The sequence below is a fragment of the Ostrea edulis genome, chromosome 2 (genome assembly GCF_947568905.1).
Source record: "Ostrea edulis chromosome 2, xbOstEdul1.1, whole genome shotgun sequence".
Classification (NCBI taxonomy): domain Eukaryota; kingdom Metazoa; phylum Mollusca; class Bivalvia; order Ostreida; family Ostreidae; genus Ostrea; species Ostrea edulis.
The window spans coordinates 13,256,657-13,282,125 of record NC_079165.1 but is presented as its reverse complement, the minus strand read 5'-3'; the positions used below and the strand labels follow the sequence as shown (position 1 = coordinate 13,282,125).

Genomic DNA, 25,469 nt, shown 5'->3' with positions numbered 1-25,469 from the left:
TAGTATTTTCATTTGAAATATAATACGATGAAATACGATAAAATGAAAATTAGTTCCTACAAATTTAACAATTATAAATCATTTAAAAATGCTGAATATATATTTGGTTTTGATAATTTTACTTAAACGTCTATCCTGTGTACAGATAATGTACGAACGGTAAGTTACGTCGTGATTAGTTAGGTTTAGACCCTCCATAGGTGTAAGTAAAGTCATGATTAGTTAGGTTTAGACCCTCCATAGGTATAAGTAAAGTCATGATTAGTTAGGTTTAGACCCTCTATAGGTATAAGTAAAGTCATGATTAGTTAGGTTTAGACTCTCCATACGTATAATTAAAGTCATGATTAGTTAGGTTTAGACCCTCTATAGGTATAAGTAAAGTCATGATTAGTTAGGTTTAGACCCTCCATAGGTATAAGTAAAGTCATGATTAGTTAGGTTTAGACCCTCCATATGTACAAGTAAAGTCATGATTAGTTAGGTTTAGACCCTCCATAGGTATAAGTAAAGTCATGATTAGTTAGGTGTAGACCCTCCATAGATGTACGTTAAGCCGTGATTAGTTAGGTTTAGACCCTCTATAAATGTAAGTTAAGCCGTGATTAGTTAGGTTTAGACCCTCTATAGGTATAAGTAAAGGCATGATGAGTTAGGTTTAGACCCTCTATAGGTATAAGTAAAGGCATGATGAATTAGGTTAAGACCCTCTATAGGTGTAAATTAAAGACATACGCAACGTTTTTGACATCTTTCCAAAATTACTTTTCATATTCTTGGTATGAGGAGTTTTTGTATGTTTTCGAATTTTATATTGTAGCAATAATACCAAACTTCGTATATCAGTCAGGGTAGATCAGCGGTTAGATTCCCTAACTAGTAATGAATGGACCCGGGTTTGATCCCCGTGTGTTTCAAAGATGCTCTCCTTTCTGAGCTACAATAGCATTGTAATGTCCATGTATATAAACTTTTATAATACATGAGAGATGATTTTACGTTTTTACTTCCAACAATCAGGGACTTTCAAAATATGCTAAACCCTAAAGTACGTTTGGTAATATAACCCAATATGTTTTACAGAAACGATAGAATGCAAGTGAATTATACTTGAAATGTCACGAAAAATATATATTACTGGAAAACGTTGAGTATATCCTTCAGAAATATTTATGTAAGTATAGACAACATGATGAAATGTTTGTAAGTTCAGATATGTTCGTCAAGGTTTAGCCAATGTCAATACATCTGGTGTGTCCAGGGTCCCGTGTTACACAATGTCAATACATCTGGTGTGTCCAGGGTCCCGTGTTACACAATACCAATACATCTGGTGTGTCCAGGGTCTCGTGTTAGACAATGTCAAAACATCTGGTGTGTCCAGGGTCCCGTGTTTGCCTTACTCTTAATGTTCTGTTCTTTGTTGGAATTATGAGATTGGTCACTGTTCATTATCTTCACCTTTTCATCATAGGATAGATGTGAGTTAAGACATGTTTATCTAGCTATAGTTGGTATGATTAGATGGTAACTAGGATCTGTTTATTTCATATAGGGCGGGTGTGACCGGTTGACAGAGGATGCTGACTCCTCCTAGTCACCTGATCCCACCTCTGGCATATCGAGGGTCCCGTGTTTACTAAACTCTCTATTTTGTAATACTTATAGGAGTTATAAGATTGATCACTGTTCGTTATCTTCACTTTTCATTTAACAATATGATAGAATATTTGTAAATTCAGACATAAGCACCTAAATAATGCTTGGGTGTCTCTTCATCGTAAACGTGAACAGCGAATGGCTTTGCTGACTCGAGCTTTAAGCTGTAAAGAGATGATCCTGATGTCGTGTCTATACCAAACACCGTTTTAGCTCCAGCGCTAACAGCGTGCAGCATATTCTAAACAAAAGAAAACAAACACGTGAGGTTGCACTGTTGTACAGACGGAGAGGGAGAAGCAAATATATCAGTATCATTATATACTTTCAATTTCGTTTCTTCTTTTTCTTTAAAGGTTTGCGAGGATATATCACATGACATATGCAAACAGTACGTCACAATCAATTCACAAGCAAATTGCTACGCCGTTAATTATTCAAATTGTTCGTGTCTTTCATCTTTTACTCAGTTAAACCAATAAAGAAATCGTTAAGAATATAATTGCTGTTAGTTTCTAAATGAAATTGGAAGTATATAATAAAAAGGTTATAGACTTTGTATGGGAAATATGACGACCTCGTTTTTTTCTCGCGGACGGACCTCGCAAACTCGGTCCATCTACGCTCCAAAAAACTCCGTCGACATATTTTCCCATACAAAATATATAACCTATAATTGTAAGTTAGAGATTATGTAAATAGATTAACCCTTGAACAGGGGAAAAGCCACAAAAGAATACAAAGTTCGACGAACCGAATGAAGCTCGGATAATTCGTGATTTACTATCATATTCAACTACCTGCATGTTCCATGGATGGATGTCGTGTATAATGTATCTTTATCTTTTACATTTCCTGAATATCTAATTTTTAGTTCATTAATCATATTGGGGCCAATTATATAGATATGAACTTTTAACTTTACATCAGTATGGATAAACGTTAAAGAGGTTCGCACCTAAGATTTCGAGTAATGTAAAACTTGTACGGTACCAATTTTGATGCACCAGATGCGCATTTCGACAAATAATGTCTCTTCAGTGCTGCTCAACTGAAATGTTTGAAATCCGAAATAACTATGAAGTTTTGGAGCTAAATATAGCCAAAAACAGCGTGCCAAAAAAGTGGAGCCAAATTCGTCCAAGGATAAGACCTATGCATGAGGGAGATAATCCTTAATTTGGAAATGAATTTCTAAATTTTATAACAGCAATTAAATATACATCCGTATTTTCAAGCTAGTAACGAAGTACTTAGCTACTGGGCTGAGAGACCCTCGGGGACTAACAGTCCACCAGCAGAGGCCTCGACCCAGCGGTCATAATGTAAAACTTTTACGGTACTAATTTTGATGCACCAGATGCGCATTTCGTCAAATAATGTCTCTTCAGTGATGCTCAACCGAAATGTTTGAAATCCGAAATAATGTCAAACCTTTGGGAAGTGTATTTGTGATTTCTATATGGAAGGAGAATTAAGATATTAAAAAGCATAGTAGGATCGCAACGCTTGTTATTGGGTAATAGTGTTTTAAACATGACGTTTTTGTCTTAAAATATATTCAATTAAACTTGATTTGTCTGTTGGTGTCAACACAACACAATCAACACAAATCAATAATTATATAACTAATTACATAATCACATCCCACCTCTAGTGTGTCCAGAGACCGTGTTTGCCCAACTATCTATTTTGTATTGCTTATGACAAATGAAGATAACGAACATTGATCAATCTCAAAACTCCTCTAAGCAATACAAAATAGATAGTTGGGCAAACACGGATTCTTGAACATGCCTTATAGTAGTTATGAGATTGATCACTGTTCGTTATCGTCAGCTTTCATAAAGCAAATACATAATCATGTCTTCTTACACTAGAGACAAAAAAAAGTTCAATTCTAGTAATGGAAATAAATTATGACCGTTTTGCATTTGATATACGAAAACGTTCATTATATCAAATTTGAGAGTTTAAAAGGACATATTAAGAGTAATGTCAATTTTAAAGATTTTTACATAATTTTCAAGGTATTGTCTTAAAATGTAAAAAGGAACTAAAAACAGTGGGGGTCAAAGACCAGGTTATTTAATTATTGGCAAAAATACTGAATTTTATACAAAATTTCGAATAAATTAATTTGAACTTTAAAAAAAATCGATGTTCTGTTTGGAAAAATTTAATAACCAAATAAATGACAACATTTGAACTACATGTAGTTCCACTTTTCAACTACTTGTAGCAAATATTATAAAACTGAAATACACGTATAGGAGTAAAAATTAGAAGATATATTGGATGAAACAGAAAATGTAATATCACGCAGATTTAGAACTTTTTGATTAATTAATCCTTCCGCCACAAAATATAGTCCCTATAGGATATGTTGGATGAAACAGAAACTAATATCACGCAGATTATTTTTTTTTATTAATTAATCCTTTCCGCCACAAAATATAGTCACTGCAAAACCCTTTCAAATTGTAAATTGACACAATTTTTTTTCAACTGAATAGAGTTCAGTAATAGATGTGAGTATCGGTATTAAACCAGTAAATACTTTGTTGTTGCATCCTGTGCAGTTGGGTTCAAAATCTCAGCAGCTAACTTTCGTAAGTGGAATATAGATAGATGTGGGTACATATGTAATCCTTAAGTAACATATGAATTCATGTAGAAAATCCTTAGGTAGAATATCAATAAATGTAAAATTTATACGGTACCAAATTTGATGCACCAGATGCACATTTCGACAAATAATGTCTCTTCAGTGATGCTCAAGCCGCAATTTTGGAAATCCGAAATAATAGCAATCTTGTAAGAGCTAAAATTAAAAACTAGAGTGCCAAAAAACTGAAGCCAAATTCGTCCAAGGATCAGAGCTATGCATGAGGGAGATATCATCCTTAATTTTGAAATGAATTTCTAAATTTTATCCCAGCAATTAAATATTCATTCGTATTTTTAAGCTAGTAACGAAGTACTTAGCTACTGGGCTGTAGAGATTCTCGGAGACTAACAGTCCACCAACAGAGGCCTCGACCCAGGGGTCATAATGTAAAATGTCAAGAAATAAATCAAGAAAGATAAGTGTTGGTAGAATATAAATCATTGTGAATAATATTTAGGAAAGATATAGATTAATGTGAATAATTCTTAAGTAAGAAAGGAATGTCGAATGGTCTTGCAAAAATGTGATTTACTTATTGTGAGTGTAAAAGTTTGAATTTAAATTCTAAAATGCATCAATCTAGATTCTTTGCTATGAATGAAATAAAGAAAGGCAATCCAAAAACCAAGTGATCGTAAATGAACTCCGAGACTCTAAACATATTGTTACAAGAAAATGAACGGTATCCAATTGTGGTAACATACCTGATAGTATTGCAATCCAGTCACTGAAACCTGATTTAAACGTTGTAACACCCTTCTCCGTAATCCATCATAGTTACAGGCCTCTAGGGTGTGTCTAGCATAGTCTGCCCAGTAGAGTACATTATTACCAGTGTCAACAGAGAGAACCAGCACTCTAATCAAACCAGTATGTACTATGACAGATCGGTTTTTTCCGTCCATGGAGGCTTTTTCAATCCGGGAATTGGCGGCGTTGTCAGAAAAGAACATCAATCTGTTAAGATTAGATATTTTGAAAATACATGATAAAATGTTCTGATATAATACATGTACGAGACATGTTCATAATGTCAATATCAAAGACGAATAAGAAAAGATACATGTAATTAAAGACTCACAACATAAAATAGATTAGTATAATCATGAGAATACGTCTTTGAAAAAATGGAAATATACACGTAACACGTCACTTTCTTCATTACATCAATACATGTAACTATAATGATTATTTTGCTTTACCACACAAACGTATTTTATTCATTTTGGGCTATCTTGATACAAAATGGATATTTGTATTTTCATAAGAAGGGTAAATAAATCTTATGTATATGTTTATTTTCATTAACAATGAACTCACAACTCTCTATGATCTCTGTAGGTTCATTATCTTTATTTGTCAATTGCTATTGTATCCTCTACACAGCGTTAAGGATGTACAATAGTGGCTTGCTGATATGCATATTCTGTTAGTTTCAACATTTTCTTCCAACTTACCCATCTTCAGGGTCCAATGTCAATCCTTCCGGTTGCTTCAAATTTTCATCCACTACGACATTATGTATCGTATCGTTCGTGTATGCTGGTTTCATGGCAATCCACTTCAGCAAAGAATCGCACCAATATAAGTTCTTTGAAACATAGTCGAAAGCGATTTGGCCTATCGCATTAGACTTCCCTTTGTGCTCGACTGAAACCGAGGTAGAGGTATTCTGCCATATACTGAAATTCTTCATGGTGTAAATAGAATCTTTGATGGAGAGAAAAACAACTTTCTTTTGTGGATCTGATGCAATGCTGGTGATCAGATTTCCCGATTTAAGAGTTGTGGAGACGTTGTTGAAGTGTCTTCCACGGCTTTTCGGTATTTCTGTAATGGTGGCTAGCGACGCAGGATTCCATATCCCCAGTATAAGACCCTTGTTACCAGGGATACCTAAAATATAATGTGAAAAAAAAAGATTATTTTTCATCAACCGACGTAATGCGGTTGCTCATGATTGTACAATTATTCACACACAAGGTTAAAAAACAACATAAAAGGTATTCTTTGATCGCTCGTTATTCCTAAAGGCATAGTTCAATATACTAAACGCGTGTTTGAGTACTCGTTTTGTTAAATATCGTGCTCGATTCGCCTTGATGGCCACAACACGCTTTTCTGGAATTTTGAGGCTAATCGACACGTGGTTAGTAATCGATTAGGATTCTTTGCATTGATTGACAGTATGTATTGTATTGAAACAGAAAAACATTGGTTTTTGTAAATACAATTTTGATTGAGAGATACCTCGCATGATTAAAAACGATCGTTTGCGTGCTAGTGGTATTCCGGGATGTCTCAAATTAATATGACAAGGCAGTGTGGAGTTAACATTAACACTGTAAATGTTTTATAGAGACGATATCAGGACGCCCGTGTGTGACGTCACACCGGCAAGATACATATATATGGACGTCACCTTTGCATAATCAATTCCAATCAGCTTCTTTGGCCGCTAGACGGATCCCTGAGTATCGACGGAAAGTGCATGTACCGTAAGGAACAGGTTGCGAGAGACCAACTTCCGTCCTCATGTTATGTTATGGCATCACCAAGTTGCGAGGTTAGAGTGGTGTAGGAGTCATCGTCGGTTCAATAACAGAGATTGGACGGAGGTTCTGTTTACGGATGAGTCGATATTTCATCCTGAGAGCAGTGATAGTCGGGTTTGGGCTTACCGTCGTGCCGGAAGACGATGGACTGACGCCTGTGTCATTCAGCGCCCACAATTCAGCTGAGGAAGCGTTATGGTCTGGGGTAGAATTATGATAACGGAAGGAACCCTTTGGGGATAGTTGACGTTAATTTAACCAGCGTAAACTACCGTGACGAGATTGTACATCAGTACGTCATTCCATTCATTCACAACAACCAGGGTAATGTCTTTCTGCAGCAGGACAACGCACGAACACATACCGCACGCGTTGTTAGTGACTATTTACAGCAGCAACACGTGAATGCGCTACCCTGACCTGCGATGTCACCGGATTTATCGCCTATAGAACATCTTTGGGATGAAATTGAACGAAGTCTACGTCAAGAGCCAAACCCCCTGCTACATTGTACGCTTTGTGTTGTTCTTTTTTGCACAAATGACAGAACATTCCCCAGGCATTTCTGCATTACTCGACTCGTTCAATGCGTCGGGAAGAATGAATCGGTGCAAATGGCGGCCATACATGCTATTTAAAATCTTGTGAAACTTTTTGCACCCTCCTTATTTTTAGTGAATATTTGTATCAGAAAGAGAGAGAGTGAGGCGTGTTTAAAAAATGTTGCATTAAGGTGTTAACAATTAAGTAATTAGTAGCAAAAATATTATCGAACTATTGCCGTCATGATAAGATGTTAGTGATGGCATGGTGTTAAAATGTGTATGTTACGTTGTGTGACGATGTGGTAATGATGATTGATAAACACATTACATAATCATCTCATTCCATTGCATTATCATTAAAGTTTTAAGCAATACGAGGTATCGGAAGTAGATAATTTTGGAACGTTTCAGGAAAAGAAGTTACGAAAATTATGCGTGTTACTTGGGCTTCTCTTGTATACAAATTAGTGATGGCTAAAGACAACATGTTTCTGATACAAAAAAATATCTGCCTGGCTTGAAGATTATTTTTTCAGAATGTTGCAAGTGAATGCCCTAGTACCAACAACATTAGCTATTGAATTTAATTTCTGATGTTTAATAGCTAAGAAAAAACAAAGTTTATTTCCTCTACTGTATGTGCGTACGTGGGTATTTACTTAACGAGACTTTCTCGAGTCATTAAAACAACTTACCGCTTTGAAATGATATAAATAATACGCGATCCAATGATTACACATAGGAGTCACGTGATTTGCTTTTCATCAGCTGACAAATGTAGGGGATTAACCATAATTGTTTGTGGAAAATGTCGTCGTCACTTCGGTATACTTCATAGACAACCCGTAAATAAAATAAATAGTTTGGAAAGTACCACAGCCATTTTTTAAATTCCCAGACAAGCTTTCGCATACATTCGTACGTTTTGTTGTTGCTTGGTTTGACAGGGAAAAAACCAGTGCAACTTATATATAACGTCAAAATGCTGTTTACATCGATTGTGTTATATTCCCCGCGTTAATTAATTAAATGAATAGGCGGATAAAAATTCTAAAGTCGTTGTTGCAAGATGTAAAGGGTATTCGCTCGACTCAACGATCACACCCACTTGCTATGGTACTGGTGAATGGTAGTGGGTAGTGGAAATGAACCCATGAATTGAACTCATGCATGTACTGAAGGATACACTTCCACACCCTCCTTTATGATTGTAGGGATTGGACAGAACTGTTTTTCTTTCTAAGATTTGTCCTACAAATATAACGACACTTTTTTCTCCGTTTGTTCCCCCAACAATCAACTTTCAAAAACGACACTAAACTGTGCTTACACTCACTAGCTCTATAACTAACTGTTTGTTTACTGAAAATTTACTCAGGTTAACACAGAAAACATGATCTTGTATCGCATATTGAATCTTAAAACCGCGACGGAATCGGGGACGAAATAATGGTTCCGATATTCAATATTGCTTCATACAAGAATATCACTAAATGAAACCACCAGATATACAAATGAATACACGTCCTGTCACTTTAGTTGCGATCATTATCAACAATGACTATCTTCAATTTGCTGGTGTATTCTTTCTCCTTTTTTATCTCTGATAACCATAATGAACCCCCTACTCTCTTCAACATACGTCGCGTAATATCACCAAAGATGTATTTATTACTCAAGAGTGAAAGCAGTTGATGCAAGGCGAAAATAAGGAACAGTGATCAATCTCATAACTCCTATAAGCAACAAAATACAGATAGTTGGGCAAACACATACCCCTGGATATGAGAGGTAAATCTAGGCAAATAACCACTCTGTGATTTGTGATACAAGAGGCACCACATGAGAACAGACACCCATCCAGCTATTGTAGACTACATAAGAACTTTAATTTGTTATGACCGACTGTGTATGGCAGAATGTCAGTTCCATAAAGACAGACAACAGAGGAATGTTTGTTGAAGCCGAAATATAGCCAGACACAGCTACTCATACGGCTAGGAAAAAGGCATTGATAAAGATGGGCTTTTCACTTGCGGACTAAATGAAGAAAGACCTAAATCGTATGAGTATTGTGTATCTATTTAAAGTTCAAGCATCTATATAGCGACTCCGTTTCGTTGTACATGTATCTATCCCTTACTGCTAGACTCTTCCATGTTCTATGTTTTATTTTTCATTTGAGTCGAGGCTTCTGATGGTGGATTGTTAGTCCCCAAGGGTATCTACAGCCCAGTAGCTAAGTAGTTCGTCACTAGCTTGAAAATACGGATGCATATTTAATTGCTGTGATAAAATTTAGAAATTCATTTCAAAATTAAGGATTATCTCCCTCAGGCATAGCTCTTATCCTTAGACAAATTTGACTCCACTTTTTGGCACTCTGTATTCCCTAAAATAGCTCTTACAAGTTTATTGTTATTTCGGATTTCAAAAGTGTCGGTTGAGCATTACTGAAGAGACATTACTTTGTCGAAATGCGCATCTGGTGCATCGAAATTGGTACCGTATAAGTTTTACATTATGACCCATAGGTTGAGGCCTCTTCTAGTGGATTGTTAGTCTCCAAGGGTCTCTACAGCCCAGTAGCGAAGTACTTCGTTACTAGCTTGAAAATACGAATGAATATTTAATTGCTGTGATAAAATTTAGAAATTCATTTCAAAATTAAGGTTATCTCCCCCAGGCATAGCTCTTATCCTTAGACGAATTTACATTATACAAATACATACATACATACATGCATGCATGCATGCATGCATGCATACATACATACATACATACATACATACATACATACATACATACATACATACATACATACATACATTATGTACCTACATATATGTAATAGAAAATTTGGCGTGGGGAAAATGTTAAAGATATTAGCAAAAGATAAAGATAACGAACAGTTATCAGTCTCATAACTTCTCTAAGGAATGCAAAGAGATGGGCAATCACGGACCCCTGTACATACCAGAGGTGGGATCAAGTGCCTAGGAAGAGTAAGCATTCCCTGCCCACCGGTCACACTCGTCGTGAGCTCTATATCTTGATCAGGTAAGCAGAGTAATCCGTAGTCAAAATCAGTGTGCAAAAATTGCCTTACAATCGGTGTGAAACACGTCAGACAGCGATAGGCTGACTTTAACAAGACTGTTGAAACCTCTATAACATCAACTTGTTTTATCATACGTTGAACAAGCTCTTACGTATCGAATCAATTGATAGATATAATCTCCATAATTATGCAAAAGAAAAAGGAATAAAACATCATTGATATATCAAAATGTGGAGTTGAAGGCTACATTAAGAGATATTTTGAATGAATTCTTCCTCGAAAGCATACGAGGCAGGTCAGTGAAAAACAGAACAAATTGTGTGCCCATGAGCATTCCTACAGGTTGTTGGGAAACCTGATCATCAACGATTATGTAATTACTGTCGATGAGGAACATCAGCATCTTTTTAACATCAGAGTACTTGTGTGTAGAACAAGAGCGGTGTTTAACAAAGTAGTTTTTCACGACTAAGCACACGTTATAATTATTTCCTTTTTCTATTAGTATTAACAAGGCAGGTTCATGTGATGTAAAACAAACAGAGAGAAAACCCGGTCTTTACTTCCTCATGAGGAATATTCGTGGAAAGTTATGAAAAGTAATTTATTTTCATGTTGTTAATTTGGGAAAATGTTGTGATAGTTCATTGGAATTTTTGAGAATCCACATTAGATTTACATCTCCTCTTCGGTTCTGCAACACTTTCTGAACATATATTCATAGAAGGTATCGTCAATTGATTCTTTTTACATTAGATTCAAAATTAAAAGCATATCAGAGGAAGAAAAGTTATCAAATATAAACAACACAAAATGTCTGGTGGTACATCTTGAACCTCTGATAACACAAAACCATTTTTAATTCTTTTCAATACTAAATATTCTGGTGATACATCTTGAACCTTTGATAACACAGAAAATCACTTTTAATTCTTTTCAATACTACCAGGGATAGAAATAAACAGTCCAGAAATAATTTGCTCCAAAGCGTTTTCTTATGGTATCTACCATCACCAAAGATGGAAGCTACACCTGGATTAGCAAACTTTACTCTTTTAGGAATATTTATTTCAATTGATTTAGAAGAATTGTAGAAACGAATCTCAATCCCTGAAACGTTCTACTTTTCCTCTTGAATGGGAAGCGAACAGTGAACGAACGCAAAGGGAAAGGTGAGTGAGCAGTGTGTGAACACTGAACAAAGATTCCTGAACGGTTGGTGAACGGTGAGCGAACCTTAAAGGTGAACAGAGCGCAAACTCGAGCTCAAATAAATGATGACTGGAAATGCTTAATCCTCCTAGGCACCCAATCCCACCTCTGGTATATCCAGGGATCCGTATATGCCTAACTCTTTATTTTGTATTCCTTATAGGAGTTATGAGATTTATCACTGTTCGTTATCTTCACCTTTCATTTATCAGCAATGGTCATTTTCATCCATATGTCGATTTGAAACATCCCAGTGAACTCGAAATAAAAGACACCACAAAGTTTTCCATGTCTACTGCATGTTTGAAGAGATATTTCAACGACAAACTAACAACATCACTTTATGACAAGCGAGATGACTTCATCTTCTCCATCCTTAACTTTCCATATCTTTGTATCACCTACAGTTTACATACGATGTTTCTGTTTTTCTACTGATTCGATATGCAAGAGCATATTCTACGTATGAACAAATTTTGAATCGAGGAAGGCTACTGACAAACACGTTGGTGTTACAAGGTTTTCAACTGTCTAGTCGGCAATTTGCAAATTCCATGGTCGTTATAATGATCTAATTTGCAAATACAATCTATCACTGGGACGAACGTTGTCTGACGTGTTTCATACCAGTCATTGACTCATTCTTTACATTCTGATATTGACTTCGGATTACTCCGTTTACCTAGGAATCGAGGCGAGTGTGACCGGTGAAGAAGGGATGCTTATTCCTTCTATAGAGGAGTGCTGAAATTGATCAATGTTCGCTATTTTCACCTTATCAGTTATCACTGTTCGTTATCTTCACTTGTTCATTGGTTTTTTTTTAAATTGTGACACAGATAATTAGTTTGTTACCAAAACAAACAAATTCTAAGATATTGTTTATAAAACGATCATGACTTTGAGTCAAATGTCTTGTGTTCTGAAAATGTATACACGTAAGTAAGATTTGTAATGTGTGAGGGTTTCTGTGTAGGTCATAAGGTCATGCATAAATCTGGTGTTTCCACCTATATATCTGGTTTTTATGAAGCCGGTTTGTATATTAGAAATACGATCATCTAAGGCACATTCAATATTTTGACGAGTACAACCATATTTTGATTTGTATCACATTAAGTAGAGTGATAAGCCGTCAATGTTTAAGAAATTGCTTGGTTTTTCACATTTTGGGAGACAAAAATTCATAGTATGCCAAGCCTCGGAGAGACTCATAAAAATTTTGTCTGGAGATATGATTAATAGTATTCATCCAGATCAAAATTAAAACTAAACATACTTATCTTTTATTTTGTAGATTTCTTTCTATTTCGTTAAGGGTCGGATAGTTTGAAATACTTATTTTGCCTTCCAAAACGTTGTTCATAAACGTCGACGTCATGACGTACCTAGCTCTTTATAACTGCCAGGGGATATATCATTTTTGATTTATTTAAGCACTTGAAAAAATTCGCTCTCATTATCTTTTGCTGACCTTAAGAAAATTTCTGATCTAACCTTGTAACATCAGGAAAAGTTATATAGATCTATATCTATAAACAGACTTAATCGAACAGTATTCAACAATGTTAGTAACAATTTCGAAATTGATATTAGACGTGTAAACTTTAGAGAGAGCACAAGGTTTCACAAAATCGCTTTGTTGTTCCACTGAAATAATACAGTAACTGTCCAACACTAACATCTTCATACGTCAAAATCATAAGTAGTTTTAGAGTATACAAATAAATCATGTTGGACTTTCAGAGCTTATATAGACTGTGTGCTTCCGTTCATTAGAAGAGGTTTTAAGTAGACTTATCCATACCATTTACTGGTTAATCTTAATATACATATACAAGGTTGATATTTTAACTTCATGATTTTAGTATGACTCACCTACTTTTATGCTTGTACGTAATTGGAAGAGCTAAAATCTAAGACTTGATGACACAGACTACCTATAAACAGAATATACACTTTCTCACCTATTATGTCATGTTTTACTGCATTTTCATAAAAACCCTGACCACAGAGATAATATATACTATTGTTTTATGGTGGGATAACATATAAGAACGAAAATAAACAGCAATACTTTCACGGAATCTCTGGATCAAATGTGAGGTAATGAAATGACTGATTTGCAAACTAATAATAAAAAACTTAAGATGGCAGTCTATTTAAGCATCACATAGTTTTGAGATGATGTGAGGTAGGTATTACAAACATATACTGGAAATTTGTAATGGCAAGTCATGCTCTTTACACTGAAGAAACCTAACAAACACATACTGATTCTGAATGTAACATTATCTGCTAAAATAACTCCTACTTTAATGAGAAATAAGATTTCAACCTTTTAAGAAATTAGATCTATCATTCTCTTATTAAATAAAGTATGTTCCTACCTCTCTCTCTCTCTCTCTCTCTCTCTCTCTCTCTCTCTCTCTCTCTCTCTCTCTCTATATATATATATATATATATATATATATATATATTCATTTAAATATTCATTTATTCATATATCAGGGAACAGGGATAGAACTTGCCTAAATTTTAGTAAACAGCGAAGTTGTTTAAATCTTTTGAATATTATGGACACGAATTTTTTTCCTCTTATTGAGATTGATCACTGTTCGTTATCTTCGCCTTTTCAGAGAGACATGAACTGTATGTGAAGTGCCACAAATGTTGACCTGTGCTCTCAAGGCTGTAGTATTGAGGGATCTATATCGTGTCAACTCGACCATAAAATGTATATTTCCGACGTAATAGGAACGAACATGATTTTCAACTATTGAATTTTACTCATTTTATCATGTTTGCGATGGATTACATACATGGAACAGCTGCTGGTGAAATACTACGAAATACTACTAAAGTCCTATAAAAAAGGGGGGGATGAGATAAATCGTACGATTTGTGTTATTGTGTACTTTCAATTCTTTGTCTTTGAAGGAACACCCCTTTCCGGTTAATGAGCTGTACATATCGTTAAACAAAGCTATACATATGGTACAGCGCGATAGATGTGACTGTCCATTAAGGTTTTGCGTATTGCTTTCGAAAAAAGTAGCATAATTTAAACTTACCGTAGCCTGAATACCCATTTAGCATCAGTAGTCCTAAAAGTGTTAGAATTAACATCATGAGCGTCGCACTTCCAAACGAAAAATGGATTTTAACAGGGAAAATCCTCGATTGCGATTAAAGACTACATTCAATGAGGAAGTTTGAAGCGATTGGTGTGACTAAAATTATTCTGAAATTTAACATATCATACAAATATATAATGGGATGGGTTAGCAATCTCAAGAAGGTCTAAAGTGTATTCTAAGGGCATACATAATAAACATTTTCATAGTTTTGAATTTCTTTCAAGAACTGAATAATTTATAGAGAGTTTTATACTACCAGAGTGTGTGATTTCAAAGTTAGATCACTGTTCCTTTCCTCCACCTTTCATCGAAATAAAATATTCAAACAATATGTGATATGTACACTGTGATATGTACACTGTGATATGTACACTGTGATATATACACTGTGATATGTACACTGTGATATATACACTGTGATATGTACACTGTGATATGTACACTGTGATATGTACAGTGTGATATGTACACTGTGATATATACACTGTGATATGTACACTGTGATATGTACACTGTGATATGTACACTGTGATATGTACACTGTGATATGTACAATGTGATATGTACACTGTGATATATACACTGTGATATGTACGCTGTGATATATAGACTGTGATATGTACACTGTGATATGTACATTGTGATATGTACACTGTGATATATACACTGTGATATATACACTGTGATACAGTACCCGCAATGCTATTCTTGATATGATAAACAATAGAACACGATACACGCACGATAGGTTAGGATACACGCACGATACGATAGGATACACGCACGATACGATAGGATACACGGTAAACCTGATAAACGCAAAACCTGATAAACGATCTTCACGATAGACCTGATAAACGCAAAACACGATAAATGATCTTCATGATAAACGGAAAACCTGATAGAAATGTTGTAAATTTAGAAACAATTTAGACAGAACGAAATTTTGATACGTATAAAATAATTACATTATGTTGATGATAATATTGAAGGATTTCAACATTCATTATATACCTAAAACGTATAATTTCTTTATCCACGGTCGCACGTTTATTTTTATAGGTTTTTTTTTTTATTTTTTTATTTGTGTTGGGTTTTTTTTTTTTTAGCCATTACAGCTAAAATCAGAAAACTGAACTATATACGGTATTTAATTCATTATTTGATATCTATATGAATTTTCTCAGCCAATGATTCTAAAACGTATATTGTCACCTAATGTTTAATATATGAATCATACAGGGATTGATTGATTTTTATCTTGCTTAACGTCTCGCTTGAGAATATTTCACTCATATGGAGACGTCACCATGACCGGTAAAGGGCTTTTAAATTTAGGCCTATACTCGGCACTTACAGCCATTGAGCAGTGAGGGGTGTTTAGCGTGCCACACCTACTGTGACACAGGGCGTCCGTTTTGAAGGTCATCTCCGAGGACCTGTGACACTCACACCTGATGCCGAGCGTTTAGCAATTAAACAGGGAATTAACAAAAATTAATATAATGTAGTGGTATCATGCTTCAGACGCTCTCTTATTCTAATGTCTATTATCCTGAATATCAAATAAAACCAAGTAATATTTTATTTGTAGCGAGGGGGGGGGGGTATTTTGCATCAAGCTCTGAGTTCATCGTTCATTCAATAACTACAATTATTTTCATAATGACCGCTTTAAAAACAATCCACTGCACTACATCATATGCTCATATGTTAGATATTTCTACACTATGAGTGATAATTGATAGTCATGAGTAATTGGAACATATTTATATGAATTGATATTTTGTTAACAAAAAATGAATAAACTATTAAAAAACAAACGAAACCCGGCTTGATTTAAATTCGCAATTTAGAAACGCTTAAAATGTTTGTGTTTAGCATGTAAAAAATTCAAATAATCATCAAAACCAGCATAAATTTCCAGTATCTACACGTACGACTATTGGTACATATGTACATGTACAAATAAAAAAAAAAGATGACAGCTGAATCGTGCGCAACTGAGCAGAATTTTGGGAGATCCAACACCCTTGCACTCTTTTAAAACTTAATCTTCTAAATGTGTGAAATACAATGTCCCTGAGAATGTTTACTGTCAAAACACGGGTGATACACAAAATCAGATAGATAAGAACGCGCACAAGTTCAGTAGTTGATATATAATAAGTTGAATACAGGTGAACAAAATCGGAAGAAAAAGAACCATTATTAAAATATATGTAATAAACAATGTAATTTACTGATTTTTCATTTCAAATCGGAACTTCCTATTTCTCTGTTTGTGTTAATTACAAATAATTTTTTCTAGACAAGGAAATGTTTAAGAACTCCAAATGAAGGAGCTTTCAGTTTTACTGTCCTCGGTTTGCTCGGCAAACCACTGCCTACTTTTCATACTAATTAGAATGAAATTGAGATACCCTCTCTGGACAGACAAATAGCCTTAAAATCGACAGCTTTATGTTCTCCTTCAAATATACTGTCTTTCCTCGATTCCTAAAAAATAACTTCTTTAACAAAACTAATAAAGCTTTCGGAAAGTATAATACTTTTTCATTAGATTTAATATACGATCCCGATAGTTTCCGATTCTACCCAATAAACGATTTTCACGATAACCGGAAAACCTGATACACGCAAAACACGATACACGATAGACCTGATAAACACAAAACACGATAGAAAACGGAAAACCTGATACACAATAGGATACAACACACGCACGATACGATACGATATGATACACGCACGATAGAGCACGATAGGAATGTCAAAAATAACGTTGAGGGTACTGTAAATACATTGTGATATATAAATTTTGATATATACACTGTGATATATACACTGTAATATGTACACTGTGATATGTACACTGTGATATGTACACTGTGATATGTACACTGTGATATGTACACTGTGATATATACACTGTGATATGTACACTGTGATATATACACTGTGATATATACACTGTGATATGTACACTCTGATATGTACACTGTGATATGTACACTGTCATATGTACACTGTGATATATACACTGTGATATGTACACTGTGATATGTACACTGTGATATGTACACTGTGATATATACACTGTGATATGTACACTGTGATATATACACTGTGATATATACACTGTGATATGTACACTGTGATATGTACACTGTGATATATACACTGTGATATGTACACTGTGATATGTACACTGTGATATGTACACTGTGATATATACACTGTGATATGTACACTGTGATATATACACTGTGATATATACACTGTGATATGTACACTCTGATATGTACACTGTGATATGTACACTGTGATATGTACACTGTGATATGTACACTGTGATACATACACTGTGATATATACAGTGTGATATGTACACTCTGATATGTACACTGTGATATGTACACTATGATGTCAGCACTGTGATTTGTACACTGTGATATGTACACTGTGATATGTACACTGTGATATGCACACTGTAACATATACATTTTACATTGTGATATATATACGGTTATTACTATGATATATACACTGTGATATGCACATTGTGATATCTACACTGTGATATATACACTGTGATATCTACAGTGGGATATGCACATTGTGATATCTACACTGTGATATATATATACTGTGATATCTACAGTGGGATATATACACTAAGATATGTACGCTGTGACATTTACACTGCGATATGTACACTGTCATAGGGACATTGTGATATGTACACTGGTATATACACTGTAATATATACATTGTGATATATACTGTTATTAATGCACTGTGATATATACACTGATATATGTACACAGTGGCATTTCCACTGCGATATGCACACTGTGATATGGACATTGTGATATGTAAACAGTGATATCTACACTGCGATATGAACATTGTGATATATACATTGTGGTATGCACACTGTGATATATACACTCTGATTAATACACTGTGATATATACACTGATATATGTACACTGTAATATATATATAATGTGAAGTGTAGATTGTGATATATATACTGTCATATATACACTGTGATAGATACACTGTGATATTTACACCGTGATATTTACATTGTGATATGTACACTGTGATACATACACTGTAATATATAACTGTGATATATACACTGTGATATATACAGTGTGATATGTACACTGTGATATATACACTGTAATATATAACTGTGATATATACATTGTAATATAAACACTGTGATATGTACACTGTGATATATACACTTTGATAAGTACACTGTGATATGTACACTATGATATGTACACTGTGATATGTACACTGTGACATGTAAACTGTTATATACACACTGTGATATGTACACTGTGATATATACACTGTGATATATACACTGTGATATGTACACTGTGATATATACACTGTGATATGTACACTGTGGTATGTACATTGTGATACATACACTGTAATATATAACTGTGATACATACACTGTGATATATACAGTGTGATATGTACACTGTGATATTTACACTGTGATATATACACTGTAATATAAACACTGTAATATAAACTTTTTGATATTTACACTGTGATATGCATACTGTGATATGTACACTGTGATATTTACACTGTGATATGTATACTGTGATATGTACACTGTGATATGTACATTGTGATATGTAGATTGTGATATATACACTGTGATATGTACACTGTGATAAATACAATTTGATAAGTACACTGTGATATATACACTGTGATATGTAAACATTGTCCAACACAATAATAGGCAGTCATCGAATAAGGCTAAAATGGGCCTGGACGACGGTTAATGATCCGCAAACGACCCCTAGACTGTCCTGTGTTAGCCTCATAACCAGTCGCATGCTGTCATGTTTGGATAGGTAACCTAGGTATGATACATAGTTATATAAGTAAATGATACATAGTTATATGGGTACATGATATGTCGGTTATATGAGTACATGATATGTCGGTTATATGAGTATATGATATGTCAGTTATATAAGTACATGGTATGTTTGTTATATGAGTACATGATATGTCGGTTATATGAGTACATGATATGTCAGTTATATGAGAACATGATTCATCGGTTCAGGTTCGACCTTTACCTTTGTAATTACTAGCAGTATATGATGCATCGTTCCATGTTTGCCCTTTCTTTCTTCGCTTATTTTAAAGTAGTGTTTTCAATGGATTGGATTGTCTGTAATACGTAGCACTTCACGTCTGCTGTTAATGATTCGTCAGCAGATTTGCCATTAAAACATTTAAGGAAAGTAGCCTAGGATATTTCGAAAGCTATTTTCTAGTAGAAGACTTAGGTTTTTCGGGGAGGTTACGAGGAGGTACCATTCTTCTCAATACCTCCGAAATATGTGTGTTTTGTAAGATTTAATTTCCTGGCACTTCATTTACACTTTATTCCATTTCCCATTCAATTGTTAAGACAGACATAAATTCAAGTGTATTTGTTTGTAAACATAATTATATGATAAAACCAAGTATGAAATTATCCTTTCTTATTTCTTACTTGCGACAGATAATGATGATATTGAATTGCGAACTATTAGCGAAACACAATTTCATATTTTGTGCGATGTTTATGTCTCATTTCCCTGGATGCCAAACACTCTGCAATTATGTCCAACAAGATTTGTGCTTTTGCTAAATCCCTCTAAATATTGCTTGAAACTCTGAAGTGTCTCTGTAATTCCTACAAAAGGAACACATTTATCTAGATGGTACATCTTTCCATTCTCAAACTGTATGCCAGTGATCTCTGATGCCTTCTTCGAACTCTGTCGTCTTGGTCTTATGTATGTACTAAACGTAGTTCCTTCCGTGTCAGTTGTCGACAGCTGTACAATGTGTGCATCACGTCCTGTTTAATGAAATAATAATAGATAAATGTTATCAGTCCTAAAATTGATCGTGACAGGCTCATGGTATCATTATTGCTAGAGAGAGAGAATATACAATGTATTAAATACAGTCATGCTTGGCAGAATAAGAAAACCACAGTGTCAAGTTTCATTTTTCAAAACAATACCTAGTCCAGTAGTTTCTACATCAAAAAAGATGAAGTGACAAGTTTTCATCACATTTGAATCAACAGGCTCATACTGAGGTTGAAGTAGGGGTTGTGGAATGGTCTGAATGTCAGTGCACAATTGTGAATTTAGAGTGCATCTTGTCTGATATGAGACACCTTCCCTTATTTCTGCAGAGGCTGTCTTCTGATGTCTGTTATCAAATAATATTTGTCTCTTAATTAATTAAAGCATCCATTATTTGGCATGTATATAGAGATTGATCTTTTGTAACTTTTAAAGTGGACTGAAGAACATGCCTGAGATTAGCTGATTTGCTATTTATCTAAATTTTAATGATCCAAGCTAGTGGTTGCATGAACATGTATGACAAGTAATTATTATTATACTTTTCACTCTTTGGTAAAAATCAATATCTATTAAATCATTATTACTGTTTTGATTTCTTTTGCAGTCTCCTCCTCTTAAATGCATGTGAGTTTGTAGTTGCCCTTTGATTTAACCTCTGCGAGTCCCTCAGTCTTGCAAGACGCTCAGTAAAATGTCCAGGAGATAGCCCTAGTCTACGATTGATCTGAAATATATAGATCTTTTACATATATCTCTTCTGTTTCCTATATCGTTTGTCCATGCATAACGCACAATGTAACAGAGAAAATACTCAAGAGTAATGAAAAACAAATGTCTCCCCAAATTGGAATTGCTCCAAATGAAACCACCCCTTAATGTACTGCATAATATGAAGGAGAAAGCATGAGCAGGAACATAGACATATGAAAACCAATAAGTCACGTAGGGGATATGTTCACAAACTATTTTACACCCTCCACACCTGAGATCCACTATAACTTTAAGGATAACAATTGGATCTTCCTGTCCCGACAATATGCACATCTAAAAATGGCAATGAAACATTGTACAAAGTTTCCAATCTATCAGAGAAGCCATATACATGTAGGAGGAGAAGCATTATCAATATTTTGTGACAGACAGACAGATGGATGGACGGAGAGAAAGTAGAAAAACAATACCCCCCTGAAAGAGGGGATACTTATTAATGAAGTGCTACTATTAATGCACTTTGACACTGGCCTTTCAAAAACTTTTTAATTATTATCAATGAAACCAACCATCTTGATAAAATGTACTTAGTTTACAACATATCTATGTTCCGTGGTGTTGTTTTTTTGTACGCTACACTTGTTGCAATTCTGTATGAAAGATTTCCTGAAGAGCTATAATGAACATTCTTGTGTGATTTTGATGCTACCATGCGGCTGAAACTTTCATTGGCTTGGGTACTACCAAGGCGAGAGAGCTTATCGCAAAGACGAATAAGAGGAGAAAACTTGTTTCAAGGATTCTTGGGAGTTTTAGATTGGAAAGTGGTTTTCCATGAGGAAATGACTTGTACATACATACACTTTGGATTGTTAAGAAACTTGCACCATCTTGATGAGCAAGACTGATGGTCACCAAAAGGATGTTTAGTAAGAGCATTACGGCCTGCTGCAATCTGAAGTGGATCTCCTTCACCCTGAGCAATGATGTAATCAAAACATCTCTGGAGATATTTAATAATGTGGACCGTAAGCATCGGATGTTGTTTCTTTAATGAATAAAGTGTGTTTCCCAACAGCTTGCAAAGGTGATTCCTACAAAAAAAATCAAGGTTTGCTTTATTCAATGTGTCTTATTGCCATTTATAATACAAAATATCATAGAATTAAACATTCTTTTTGAAGAATTGATCGATATGTAAACGCCGGACAGTTTACTCACAAACTTAACACAAGCGACTCATGGGCCATATCGCTCACCTGAGTTACCTTGGCCCATATCTGAAGACTATCCAAATATATTTGCATGTAAAACCTTTGTCTCTATTGTGGTCCCAACCTATCCCTGGAGGCCATGATTTTTACAAACTTGAATCTACACTATGTCAGAAAGCTTTCAAGTAAATGTCAACTTCTTTGGCCCAATGGCCCTTGAGGAGATTTTTAAAGATTTTTCCTATATATCTTTATGTAAAAGTTTGATCCCCTATTGTGGTCCCATCCTACCCCTGGAGGCCATGATTTGAACAAACTTGAATCTTCACAATGTCAGGAAGCTGTCATGTAAATCTCAGCTCTTCTGGTCGAATGGTTATCGTTGAGAAGATTTTCAAATGACCCTACCCTAATTTTGCTTTTTTGTGACTATATCCCCTTTGAAGGGGGCATTGCCCTTCATTTGAATAAACTTGAAAGTCCTCTACAAAAGGATGCTTTGTGCCAAGTATGGGTGAAATTGACCCAGTGGTTCTGGAGAAGAAGATGAAAATGTGAAAAGTTTACAACGCCGACGACACCAACACCGAAGACGACGAAAGACAACAAATTTTTATCAGAAAAAGTCACTTGAGTCATTGGCTGAGGTGAGCTAATAAAAGTGCTTTGCAAAAAGAATATTTGATTCTTATAATTCCATTGCGTTCCCTGTATTATCAATTTCAAAAAATTAAATAGTTTCTCCGCACTATGTTATATCCTTTCATGCGTGTATGTATACATAGCGCTTTTGGATTTATTGATGTGTAAATTTGCATTTAGCTTTATTTTTGTCAAATCAAATCAATTGCGATAATTAAGATTGGAATTATGATGCTGTACATGTCCTTTGTTTTTGCATCAGTATATGTATACATATATTCGCATGTAATACAACTTACCGATCAGATATTTTCTCTATCTTATCATTGACATTTGCTCGTAGGCAACCTATGGTTGAAGAATCTTCATCACCAGCTATTGCAGAAACTGTGAACCCTTGTTTGTGAATATCGAGAACCATATCTGTTATAATATCTGCTTCCATGGCCTTTGCACTCCCCTCCCAATTACGATAGCTGTCATGTTGTCTAACAAGTTCATTTCTTGAAGCAGCTGAGGTGCAGACTCTGCAATCTTTGGATCAAAGCGAATAATTGATAATTTTTCCAGTCTGTGTACCCACCATAGAGCAGTGACCTAGATAAATAAATTGAATGACACAATTTCAAAATGATGACTACAGGACTTGCCAATTTAATTGTAGTACACTGTACTATTTCATGTATTTAGAGTGTTTTAAAGTGGAACATGTTCCACTGATGTCAAACAAAGAAAACAAGAATATCAGTAACACTGATGGATGCATGCTCAGGAATTATTTACTCATATATGATATATGTTCCGAATGACCTTGACCTTTCCAAATGATTTTAAGAGACCTAGGTCCACAAGATCAATAACTGTTGAAACATTATTGAAATAAAGGTTTTTTCACATACAAGATATATATTCTGAGTGACCTAAATTACATCCTCAACAATTTAACTTCAAGTGACTGAAATCCATTTATCTGTCACTAATAAGTGAGATATATAATCAATACCTGTTCAAAACGTTTTGAAATAAGGTACTTTTTCCATATATAAGGTAAATAATCTGAGTGACCTTGACATTTCCAAAATGACCTTGGCCCAAAGGTCCCCTATCCCAAGAAATGTTTCTGATCAATTATGATCAATTTCTGATGAAACGTTTGGGAGATATGAACTCAGATAGACAAATGAACAGACGGACGGGCATGGCAGCGACTATATGCTCCCCTGAAAATTTCCAGGGAGCATTAGAATGTTAATGAAGGAATTTATGAGTCTCATGTGAGAGCTTATAATGGGAGAAATTTTGAGAAAACAGAAAAATATGATAGTATTGGTTATATAGGTGGTATTTAAATTTACGAAATATATTGACCTACCACACAAACAACTTACTTACATGAGAGACTATCATAAGATCTCCCACTGCCTCTCTTTTATCACCTAGCATCAACTGCAATCACAAGCTTCTCATTTTTCCTGTAATATGACAACAAAAATTTAAAAGGAAGTTGCTTGTTTAATCTTAAATTATGATGTACAGGTGTGTAACCTTAACATTTTACAATATCGTATTATTCCATTCATACAGTCCTACTAACCACATACATCACTAACCACATATCCATGCGAATATTTAGCATATCTCAGTGTATGATTGATTTGCTAAAAGTAAAACACACACACAGATCGACACACACACGACTTGAATTGAATTAGGTAGTAGACACAGCAGTACCCTCTCCTTTTTAAGTGTATGTGTAATATGGTATGGTCAGGGTTTTTTTCATATGTTTAAACTATGTTAATAATGAATAACAGTATCTATCAAAATGCATGTACATTATTCATTTTCTTATCTTTTTGAAAATCCTACATGACTCGCATGATTAACTGCAGTATATTATGACATGTATGTAAAACCATTCTTCAAGGGTTTTTTTCCTACATGAATTTAACACATTGTATGTAAAATTGAAAACTCATCCGCAATGTATAGTACGTACTCGTCAACGGTGACCACTTCCTGCTTAAGAGCCTCAATTGATGTCTCTTTTGCAAAATTTTCCAAAACAGTTCCCATCTCCTTCAGCCTGGCATTTATCATGCAGTGGCTTACTGTGGGATGTTCAACTCCGCAAGT

At 34.8% G+C, this 25,469-nt stretch overlaps 1 protein-coding gene and 1 pseudogene across 1 annotated transcript in view; both read right to left on the bottom strand.

The window, feature by feature from the left end:
• LOC125678559 (low-density lipoprotein receptor-related protein 4-like) overlaps positions 1-14,944 on the bottom strand; it is a 46,812-nt gene extending 31,868 nt beyond the window's left edge. Inside the window, exons 1-4 of the mRNA XM_048917114.2 lie at positions 14,778-14,944; positions 5,788-6,226; positions 5,035-5,287; positions 1,753-1,900 (exon numbers count right to left, since the gene is read on the bottom strand). Of these exons, the coding sequence (XP_048773071.2) occupies positions 1,753-1,900; positions 5,035-5,287; positions 5,788-6,226; positions 14,778-14,835 (898 nt within the window). The 5' untranslated portion in view covers positions 14,836-14,944. The remainder of the gene's footprint in view (positions 1-1,752; positions 1,901-5,034; positions 5,288-5,787; positions 6,227-14,777) is intronic.
• Positions 14,945-20,466: 5,522 nt separating this feature from the next.
• Positions 20,467-23,778, bottom strand: LOC125678825 (uncharacterized; annotated as a pseudogene).
• Positions 23,779-25,469: the final 1,691 nt, after the last annotated feature.